The sequence below is a fragment of the Myotis brandtii genome, unplaced genomic scaffold (genome assembly GCF_000412655.1).
Source record: "Myotis brandtii unplaced genomic scaffold, ASM41265v1 scaffold395, whole genome shotgun sequence".
Lineage (NCBI taxonomy): Eukaryota > Metazoa > Chordata > Mammalia > Chiroptera > Vespertilionidae > Myotis > Myotis brandtii.
In genome coordinates, this window is record NW_005365155.1 from 830,512 (window position 1) to 841,753 (window position 11,242).

An 11,242-nucleotide genomic window follows, 5' to 3' on the forward strand; every position below is an offset into this window, starting at 1 on the left:
CCAGGGAGCGAGCGGAAGTGTTCCCACCCCACTTTCTGGGCACGACGCCAGCTCACACTCACAGTGAAATGGGCAAGGCTTTCCCACAGCTCCCTCCTGGTCACCAGGCCCATGAGCAGACCGTCGCCCCCAGGCTTGGCCCTCACAGTGCTGAGAAGCTGCCGGTGAATCACACTCCCAGCCTCTTCTGGCCTTGGTTTGCCAAACCCCTCCCCATCCCCAGGAAACCCTGAGAGGCTGGCAGGGCCGCCCCTTTGAATCCAATCACTCTAATCGGTGAGGGCTGTTCTTCCCTCCCCCACCAAGACCATTTTAAAGGGAAGATGTTCACTAACTCCAGGGAATCTCCAAGTCACTGAGTTTCAGGAAGTTCAGCAAAATAAACCATTCAGGGATATGGTGGGGGGTGGATTTCTGGCTGGAGGATACCAGCTCTGCCTACAAATACCTCAGAAAATTCCCCAAATGTCATGTGACTTCACACAGGCTTCCTCAACACCCCCATTTATAAGCCAGAAAATCCCAAATTCTTGGGAGGGTTCATTTTCTTTTTTAACAGGAGCACCCGTGGTCGCAACAGCCACTTGTAAATCGGAAACGACCTCAAACTCTCTTTTTTGTTAGCTTTGTGCATGGCGCAGAACAGAAATACTTCCACTCCGTGTGACTACGAGTAGGAAAAATATACAACTGTATTTAAAACGCTTAAATTAACAAGATAGTACTTTTCCATTCTAACAAAATATCATACATTCAGCTTACACAAGAGTTAATACCCAGACACACTTTTCCAAAATACCTGATGCTACTTGAAAATTTGTGACCGTGAGACTCGCCGAGGCTTTTCTTATCGGCTAAACGTGGCCGACTGAAGAGCGGTCGGTTCTCCTCTGGAAGATAGACACTGAACAGGTCCCACTGCGAACTGACGTCTCTTTCACAAACTTTAAGTCCTGCTGCTTCGTTTTTCTTAAGGAGACTTTGGCTATCAGCAAATCTTATAGCTTCTCTTCCCTCAAAGACGATAACATATAACAGGACACCCTCGGGGCCTTATAGAAAGGGCTTTGTGTGTGACCAGCCCTCTCTCCGTGTGTTTCTGTATTCATCGCCCTGAACTGAGATTGGGATGAACAGGAGATGAAGCCGGTGTGACCCGTCTGCCCGCGCACCTCTGCTCTGCGGCAGACACTGCCGAGTCATGTGGTCTCCAAGGCAAAGCTGCTACCCTTCCGCATGTGCTACGGCGCTTGCACAAGCAAAACCAAAGTGTTCTCCCCACTGGCTTTCTCGGGCGGAGAAGTTGGACCACAAACCAATACATCTGTGCGACAATGGCCCCCAACTGTGTCCCGCCCCCAAACCAACAATGCCCCAGGTCCTCCCATTGGCCCCAATCCCGGCAGAGGCTGCCGGCTGGGTTGTAGAGTGTCTCCGGGTTCCGACTCGAATGAGGCCAGAAAAGCCAACTCTACCCATCTCTTCCCTCCGCCTCCACAAGCCGGCACTGAGGGCCTCTGGATCGGTTCCCACCCACTTACTTCCACCATCCGACAAGGGTGGCACACAATTTTCCAAAAAAAAAAAAACCACACACAAAAGAATCTGCAAAAGGTGTCTACATAATACTGTGCATGAAAGTCAGAACGGTGGCCCACTAGGAAGGAAGGCACTTGTGAGCGGGAGCGGGCATCCCCGAGGGCAGGGCTCAGTGAGTCAACAGTTTCAGGCGCGTGAGCCAGCTGACCAGCAGGGATTGTTCCGTGGCCGGGGCCTTGGCCCCCGATGAGGCGGGTTTCTTTTTGGTCCCTTCCTCCTGGAACGGGATGGTGGCGCTGCTGTGGAGATCTGAGCCGAGGTAGCACCTGCTGCCTCGGATGTAGTCCGCGCCTCGGACCAGCTGCCGCTCCGTGTGGGGCCTGGAGAACCGGTAGGGGGGAGAGGCGCTTTCTTCGATGATCGGCGGGATCCGTTCGTTACTGAAATACCGGCAAAGGGCATCCTCACCTGTTGTCAGACAAAGACCACAAGTCCATTAAAATGACCGTGCACCGCCTGAGTGGGCCCAAAGCCCACTCAACCTTCTGATGCCCTTTGATGGCGGGCACCACAGCCTGCCCTCCCCCAGGGATGGGCTAGGAGGCCTCGCTGACGGCCAGGCCCACCCCCTGAGGGTGTGGAAAGTGGAAATGGCTGAGGGCCATCATAGTTTGGGCGGCTTTCCCGCCTGAGAGGTGACAGGTGGGCAGAGCAGAGACAGAGAGCCCGCCCTCTGTTACCAGGGTGAGGGTTTTCATAACTTCACTTGAAACCAAGAGAGAAAGCTGCTAACGCCATGCTCCTTCCCCATCGTCCTTCCACGATGCTTGCAGCACATAGCACATGCTCCTAGAACAGGGTTCCTATGCTGGAGCGCCCCTAAGGAGCATTCAAAAAATGGGGGTGCCTTTGGATGTGTGGACGAAAGGGGCCACATGCAAACCTGACAAGCTCAGGGGAGGCCTGCATGGAGGTCTTGCAAACTCAGAGACCTAAAGTAACCACAAAGGGTGGTCTGAAATTAAACTTTAACTAAAAGCAGTTGTGGTGGATAGTTATGTCCTAGGCTGGTATCTTCACTGACAAGGTCAACCTTTACCTTAACTGAGCCTATCTGTCTTTTTGCATCTATAATAACATACCCTTGAAATGTCTGGGTGACTTGTAACCTCCCGTTTTCTGGACCCCTTGGGGCACAACCTAATGTGCTGGGCGCCAAGACAGATACCACAAATTCCTTCACTGTTATCATGTTCATTCTTCCTGCACCCACCTAAGTATGTGTCTATCATTTTACTTTTCATCCAATCCCAGAGGACCCCTCCCCCTCCCCCCTCTCTTTGCTTTCTGCCGTCTCTCTAGTCTATCACCAATGGATTTCATGTGACCCACCTACGTCCCTCCTTTGCTTGCAATGTATAAATATAGAGGAAAACCCGCCATTCTCCAGAGCACTATCCCGATTCATTGAGATACTGCTTCCCGGAAATTGTCGACAGTTTGGCTCAAATAAACTCACAAAAATTCTTTATGGGTTTGAATGTCTTGTTGTTTTCCTTTCACATTAACAGCTGTCACCTGAATGAAGGGCGGGCACTGTTCACCATTCATGGAGGGAATCCAAAACATTTTAATGCTCTGCTACTCGGGACAGTTCCCAGCAGAAAGACTGATCCCACCCTAGAGAACCCCCTGGGATTGGTGAGGGGTGATTATGAAACTGAATAGAAACCTACAATGCAGGCCACTTGGCATTCTTTTGACCATAAAATTCCACCTCTAAAAACGTGCAAAGATCTCCGTACAAGGGTGCTACCTGAAGCATTGTTTACGATGGGGGTGGGGAATGAATAAGAACAGAAATAACCTAGATGTCCAACAAATACTAAATAAATAGGTGTTGTAGCCATGAGATGGAATACTAATGCGGCTATTAAAAATGTTCTAGATAATATTCAGCTTACATAGTGTTAGTGAACATCTCCTCCTCCCACCCTGCACGCTTTTCCCAAGTGTATAATTGTATCTATGAAAACAGCTGGAAGAGACACGACACCTGCACCTGCTTGTTCCTAGGTTGGGGGAAGCAGACTGATGCTGAGTTTCATGATGCAGCTGAGCACCTTCGAGATGTTCTTCCAGTACCTGACTTGCTTTTGTAATCAAAGGGCAAAAGTTACTATAAAAAAGTTCCCATTGTCAAAAAGCCACATATGAGTCGCTTGATATGAAATGTCCAGAATGAGCAAATGCAGAGACAGAACGTAGATGAGTGGTTGCCAGGGGCTGAGGGAGGAAGGAATGAGGCGTGGCTGCCCACAGGCCTAGGGCTTCTTTTCGAGAGAGTAAATGTGCTGGAATTAGAGATGGTGATGGGCACACAACACTAGGACTATCCTAAAGAGCACTCAGATGCTCCCTGCCCCAGGGTGAGCATGGCGGTATATGTGAGTTCCGTCGCAATAAAGCTGTTACTTTTACTTTCATTCTAACACGATCATACAAGAAAAATGTGGGAGTGGGGACAGGGCGTCAGGGAGGTTTTCCATTTACTGATTTCACACTCCCCGCCCGCCTCTCACCCCATCTCTCAGGACGTAAAGGCAATAAAAGGCCACATCTGAGCTTCAAAGGCTAAGAGGACGGCAAGAAAGATGTTGACATTTTAAAGTCTAAACAAAGGACAGCCTGCCACCTGCTGACTGCTCCACAGACTTCCACTGCAACTGGAGGTGCCCTGGACGTCAGACAGGTGTCTTCTGCCTTTTCCACATTCGCATCACCCAGGTGACGCGGGTCCTCGGGTGACAAACGTTACCAAGTCCCGGGGAGATGTCAGGGGTCGATTACTGTGCAAGTTGGGCTTTCAGAATGTTTTTCTCCTTCCCTTCGCCATCTAAAGCCTGTGGACTTCAACCTGCCACGTGCTTTGTTTTAGCACTGCCAAAGCAATGTGAGAATGCCCCGCCAGTGCCGACATACTCCCATATAACGGGCAAAAAAATAAGAATACTTATAAACCTTTTTCTCAAGACTAGTGCAACAACCAGTAACTGACCATAGGGAGGACTGAACACAAATTTCTTTTCTAACCATAAGTACCCTCTAACACAAGAAGGATTTGGGGGGAGAGGGGAGGAATCCATGTTTGTTCATGAAAAATCAGACTCCAATAATCATAAAATTTAGGATGAGATTACATAATGAATAATTTATTTCTACTTGTTTAGAAACCGGACCATTAATGTCTGCAGCCTTTTCAAAGCGCACACTGCTAAGGAGGAGATTTACAAGCACTAATAGGATGGCTTCATTCTGCCATTCTAGAAATATGTAGGGTCTGAGGTCGTCAGCATTCCTGATTTCATAGATAAGACGATGGGGCTCAGAAAGGCGAAGTCCTCTATCCAGTTATCCCAGAACATTTAGGAACAGGACTGAGATCCGGGCCTGGGTCTTCTGATTCCTGATTTGAGGTGATTTGCTTAAACTTACCTTTCTTCCCATGACTGCGAGGTCTGGCGAAAGGGTCCACGATCCCCATCCAGCTGCCATCCGCAGGCATGGACAAAGGCCGGGGCTTGCCTGGGGGGTGGGAGGGAGCAAGGTGACAGTGGGTGACGGGGTGGCTCAGAGAATCATCACCCCCTTTATCTGTATTCTAGACCGCCACCCCTGCAGGATCACACTCACTTAAGCAGAAGCAGTCACATATTTTAAAGTAAGGACAATAATTGAAAGCATCGCATTTCTGCAGCGAGCCACGGGGACGGGGGGTGGGGGGGGGCTGAACTTGAGGCTGTGGGTGCACAGAGCGGAGCCAACTCCGAAGCTAAAACCCAAGCTCTGAGGTTTAAAACGGTAACATGATCTCACCCACCAGGCTTTGATGCCAAGCGGAGCGATGACTCAACAAGGCTGCGCTTTGGAGGAAGGAATAAAGGTCTCATACTTCGAATTACATTGAGGTTTATGCTTTTCCTCAGATTCCCCTCAGCGCCTGCCAAATCCAGCCAGCCGTCCCTAACGAGGACGGGGGTGGGGAAGAGAAGAGCAGCACCAAACACACACTCAGACACGTACCGTAGGACGGCGTTTTCTGCCTCATTTTTGTGGGCAGAATGTTGGTTTCAACCGAATACCCAGGCAACTGATCGGAGTCGGCAATGGTGAACCTCCGTCTCCTGCTCTCCTGGTCCAAGAAGGAATTCGGGGACTCGGAGCCCTTGGGGCCGGGCGCCGGCCGTTTACACTTGCTGAGGCCTCCGTAAACGAAACTCCCGTTCTCGTTCCTGCAAGGCAGTGGGAGTTCATGCACTGGCTTACAAAGAGCCGCTTACAGGAGGCGCCCATAGGAGGTGCCAACCACCTTTCCACTGGGGGAAAAGCATGGATTTTTCAATCCCAGTTGTTTCTCAAATACATAGAGGCCCTGTTCAATAAAGGCAAATATCATGATCCTCCTATTTAAATAAGGGAAAATACATGTTTTTCATATGTGCTCAAACGGTACACGTGTACCTTTGGAAAGAGGGTTCCGGCTTCCGTGAACATCTGTCCTATCACTGGATCACCCACTCACTACAGGAATCTCGGGTTCAGGTGGGACCTGTGGAGCCATTTCTCTCATGCCCAGCGCAGTGTCTTTGCCAAGATCCAGGTAAAAAGACACTTGCTGTGAATGGAGCTGTTAGATTTGAAAATTATGTCAAAAAACACAAAGGGCCCTTTACAGCCCCCCAGTGGAGAGTGTCTATTTTCTGAACCAAGTACGGGAACTGGCAACCGCTGGATCTTCGATTGCAACTTCATTCTTTCTAAATGTCAGCTTATACTAAAAGTTGAAATTAATTTTCATGTGTCCAAGCTACCAGCTGGTTACATGTTTTGCATTTAATAAATCCCACTAGGTGATCCCTGTAAAAAAGTACCAGACAAAATACAGACTCAACCGAGTCCAAAGCCGTCCAAAGATCAGCCTAGCCAGGGTGGTGTCCCCCGTAAGCCAGCTGCCTGTGTGCCCCTTCCCCCATGAATCTGTCTCCTTCCACACTTTTCAACCTGGACTAGAACTTCCCATTCACAAAGCTTCCATGACTCACCCCTCATTCTCTGTAATCATTTGCATTCTTCATGCCTCAGAAAATATCCTTCATTAATGACATGTGTTGGGGGAGGGGGAGCACGCACGCATATGTGCCTCCCCAAGTAGATTAAAAGCCCTAGCTCCTCTTCCTGCTCACTATATACATCGCCCTCTGTCTTACCACTGCCCTGTGACCAGTCACTGAGAACCAGACAAGAACACTCAGGGTTGGGAGTTAGAGGGGGGGGTGTCCTTCCTACCGTTTCAACAGCCCACACACTGACCATCAGTGACACTCCTGTGTTTTGCATATGCAAAGGCAACTGCCTGTTGTTCTAAACACAGGTAGGATCCCAGGGCCACATGACTCCAGTCTTTGTCTACAAGGAAGAGTCCTATCTCCCAACCAGAAAGCCCTGATCACCTACGGCGACTGCTCTACATGCTATAATACGTTCTAGGCAAACCAAGACTCAAAGAAGAGGAAAATGACATTAATTCTTCTTTGTGCCAGGAACAAATACAATGGAAGCAAATAGTTCAGCTTACCAAAAAAAAGAAAGAAAGAAAGAAGTGAAAAACTCTAATATAAAGTAAAACATCACCCTAAGTTCAACCCAAACTTTGTCTTAGGAAATATTATAGCATAATTACATATTTCTCAATTGATTCTAGAACAGCTGACTGAGCCATTGGCAGTTGTCTGGGGGGGGGCGGGGGGAGGGCAGGAACTACATCTGTTTTGTGCAAATGGTAACCCAGGCCTGACACTAAGTAAATATATACTGAATGAATGGGCCAGGTTCTTGAGGTTTACCAACATATGCAAATATGTAAGTTGATATAAATAAGCCTGTGTTTTATACCTAAATCACCCCCTATATAATATCGAGTATGACCATCCTCGTTATATCATATAACATTTAAGGCAGCCATTATAAAGCAATGAGCTTTAAGAATTTATAGTAGACACACACATACACACAGGTGTGTGCAAATAGAGTTCATCCACACCTACATCCATATTTTTTAAGTGCCATGAAGAACACACCTCTCTCAGCAAAATAAAGCTGTGACTATAGTCAATGTCCCAGAAATATCTATTCCCTTCCTCCCCGGAGATGAATTTACCATGTAGTTCATGAAACTTCAGCTTCAGGGAACCCCAAACACCCCCTTCCAACATCCAGGGAGGAGCCACAGCAGTGCATTCCCAAGAACACATACTTCTGTGAGGAGCCCCTTCCCCACCAAACTGCAAAGTGACAAGGCCCCTGAAACCTGGGTCTGTCCCTACACTTCCCCCTAAGAATCACAGCCCCCCCCCCCCGTTCTATCAAAATATAATTGACATAATATTGTATTAGTTTAAGGTGTAGAACATAATGATTTCAGGGAGGGAGGGAGGGAGGAATGATCACCGCAGTAAGTTTAAATAACATCCATTACCTCACACAGTTACACATTCTTTTCTTGTAATGAGAGATTTTAAGGCCTACTCTCTCAGCAACTTGCATATACAAGATGACATTATTGGAAATTAGTCACCATCCTGTACATTACATTCCAGGACTTATTTTTTTTTTAAAAAGAAGATATGTATTTATGAATTTTAGAGAGAGAGGACGGGAGAAAGGGAGGGAGGGAGGAAGGGAGAGGAATAGAGAGAGGGAGGGAGAGAGAAAGAAACATCAATGTGAAAGAGAAACATCAATCAGTTGGTTGCCTCCCATACCTGCCCTAACGAGAAATCAAACCTGCAAACTAGGTATGTGCCCTTTTTAAAAATATATATATTTTTATTGATTCAGAGAAGGGAGAGGGAGAGAGAGAGATAGAAACATCAATGATGAGAGAGAATCATTGATCGGCTGCCTCGTGCACACCCCCTACTGGGGATTGAGCCGGCAACGAGGCATATGCCCTTAACAGGAATGGAACCCCGGACCCTTAGGTGTGCAGGCTGATGCTTTCTCCACTGAGCCAAACCAGCCAGGGCTAGGTACATGCCCTTGATGGGAAATTGAACCCACCACCTTTTGGACGAGGGCTCCAACCGACTGAGCCACCCGGCCAGGTCAGGGCTTATTTATAACAGGAAGTTTGCACCTGTGACCACCTTCATCCACCCCCCCATCCCCATCCCCTAGCCCCCATTCCTAGGGTCTGCAATTTTAAGACTCAGCCCTGTCACATGGAATTCGGCGATGTTTCTTCTCGTGATCTTCACACCCACTCAGACTCTCCACGAACAGGTGGCATGCGCACCACACACACGGATAGGGACCTACCTGGGAGAGTAGGGCACAGCTGGCGGTGGGGGGATGTACAGGTCCAGGATGGCCGGCTTTTCCTTCTTCAGCGAGGTGTCCATGGTGCTCTCGGGAGACTGGGACGTGGTGGGCGGAGGCGAGGTCTGGAACAGGAGCAGGTGCACAGGGTGGAGGTGACTTCCGAGACTGCTCTTGGTGCGCGTCTCCCCTCCCCAAAGCCAGCGCCACCTTCCCCCACTCCCCACCCGGGTAACGAGGCCGCAAGATCGGTGCGTGATGACAGCTGTTAGCAACCTTCAGCTTGTTTTTTCTCTGAGACACTCACCATTCACTGGGAGTCCCGAAAGACTAGATGCTTAGTGAGAAATAGGTTCATAAACCAGGTGCCTGGGTTAAAGTCCTAGCTCTGAGCAAATAATGTAACTGCCCATGTCTCCATTCCCTCCTCCGCAACAGCCATACTGACAGCACCTCTTGCACAGGGTGGCAGTGAGGATTGGACGAGTGAGTGAATACAAATCGCTATGTTATCATTGACTGGGAGCGTGAGCTTTGAACTCAGACAATCTGGGTGCCATTCTGTCTATGCAGGAGGATATGTTCCAGGACCCCCGGTGGATGTCTGAAACCTTGGACAGTACCAAACCCTACGTAGACTATACTTGTTCTATATATGCATACCTATGAAAAGTTTAATTTATAAATTAGGCACAGTAATAGATTCATAACAATAAGTAATAAAATAGAATAGCTATATAATAAAAACCTAATATGCAAATCAACCAAACGGTGGAACAATTGGTGCTATGACGAGCACTGACCACCAGGGGGCAGGTGCTCAATGCAGGAGCTGCCCCCTGGTGGTCAGTGCGCTCCCACAGGGGGAGCACTGCTCAGCCAGAAGCCGGGCTAATGGATGGTGAGTGCAGCAGAGGTGGTGGGAGTCTCTCCTGCCACTAAGGCAGCTCTAAGGACCCCAAGGGGGATGTTCGCCTGCCAGCTTAGGCCCACTCCCCAGGGAGCGGGCCTAAACTGGCAGGCAGACATCCCCCAAGGCATCCTGGACTGCGAGAAGGCACAGGCCGGTCTGAGGGACCCCCCTTCGCCCCCCAGTGCATGAATGTCATGCACCGGGCCTCTAGTACTGTAATAAAAGTTATGTGAATATCGTCTTTCCCCCCCACCTGTCACAATACCTGGCAGGGGTGGGGGGCATGTCTCATCACACACTCCTGCAGGAGGGCTATGGGCCCATATACCCACAGGCCACTGCAGCCAGCAGGCCCAGCTGCCATGAGTCGGCTGCTAAAAGCTGTCCCCTTCTCTGGAGAATAGCCCTCGGCTGGCAGCTCCCCTCCTGAGCACAGCTACAGGAGCCGGTGGCTCTGTGGTTCCACCTGTATAACAGGCCGAGGCTAGGCTGTACCTGAGATGCCACCTTGCTGGCTTCCTGCTCCTTATCTGCCTGCCTTCCTCCCTCACCTGAAGCACATGTCCTCAGAAATCAGTTTCACAAGCATCTGTCACACGTTCTGCTTCTAGGAAACCTCGCGTAAGACACACCCTTCCCCGATGGCATTTGTGGGTGTGCCTCAACAATAGCGTTTGTCTCCTCTAGGACATGCCCGCCCATCTGCCAAACCCCGCCTGGCGTTCCAGGCTCCAAAGTGCTCCCACCTCCACGGGAAGGGTGCCTTACCCACCCGGCCCACCCCTCTCTCCCCTTCTTCAGAGCCCGACTTCTGTTCTGGGTACCCAGCAGCTGGCAGTCACCCCATCATCTGCCGATGATGAAGGAAGACCTCTGAGTTGTCATGTACCACTTTCTGAGAATCCCCCCAAAATTGAAAGATGTTACACCTTGCACGGAGCAATGCACACAGAAGCATCAGGGGTGTGGTTGATATGTTCACTTATTACTTAAGAAGGGATTCCAATTCCATGCCCCTCCTTGCTCCATTCTCCACATCCTGTTATTTAACACCACACACACACACACACACACACACACACAAGGAACACAGTAAATGCGCTCCCAGTGCTCTGTGCATCACCAAGTATCCAAATGGACAGCTTGAGATTACTACCATTCCTTCCAGTTGAAGATTTGGCAAAAAAATCAGTTACATACAAATTGCCATCCTAATCTTAGAACAGGGCAAAGGGCATTCAAATGCCGTTGCTTTTCATCCGTGGTTTAGGAAACAAATGCTAAGGACTGATGTAAATAATAAAACTCACTAAAACTCGGTCTGCTTCTTATTATCACCCAAGACAGGCAATTCTAAGCGACGTCTAAACAATGGATGACTGCTCGCACCCTGTGGATTATTCCCACCGTCCC

General features: G+C 49.3%; 1 protein-coding gene across 7 annotated transcripts in view; it reads right to left on the reverse strand.

Moving 5' to 3' along the window:
* Positions 1-668: 668 nt before the first annotated feature.
* Positions 669-11,242, reverse strand: part of CNKSR3 (CNKSR family member 3) — a 72,945-nt gene continuing 62,371 nt past the window's right edge. For all 7 annotated transcript variants that reach the window (XM_005872869.2, XM_014545044.1, XM_014545046.1 and 4 more), the window contains 4 exons: positions 8,917-9,041; positions 5,623-5,831; positions 5,035-5,124; positions 669-2,007 (listed from right to left, as the gene is read on the reverse strand). In XM_005872869.2, coding sequence (XP_005872931.1) covers positions 1,709-2,007; positions 5,035-5,124; positions 5,623-5,831; positions 8,917-9,041 — 723 coding nt within the window. In that variant the 3' untranslated portion in view covers positions 669-1,708. The remainder of the gene's footprint in view (positions 2,008-5,034; positions 5,125-5,622; positions 5,832-8,916; positions 9,042-11,242) is intronic.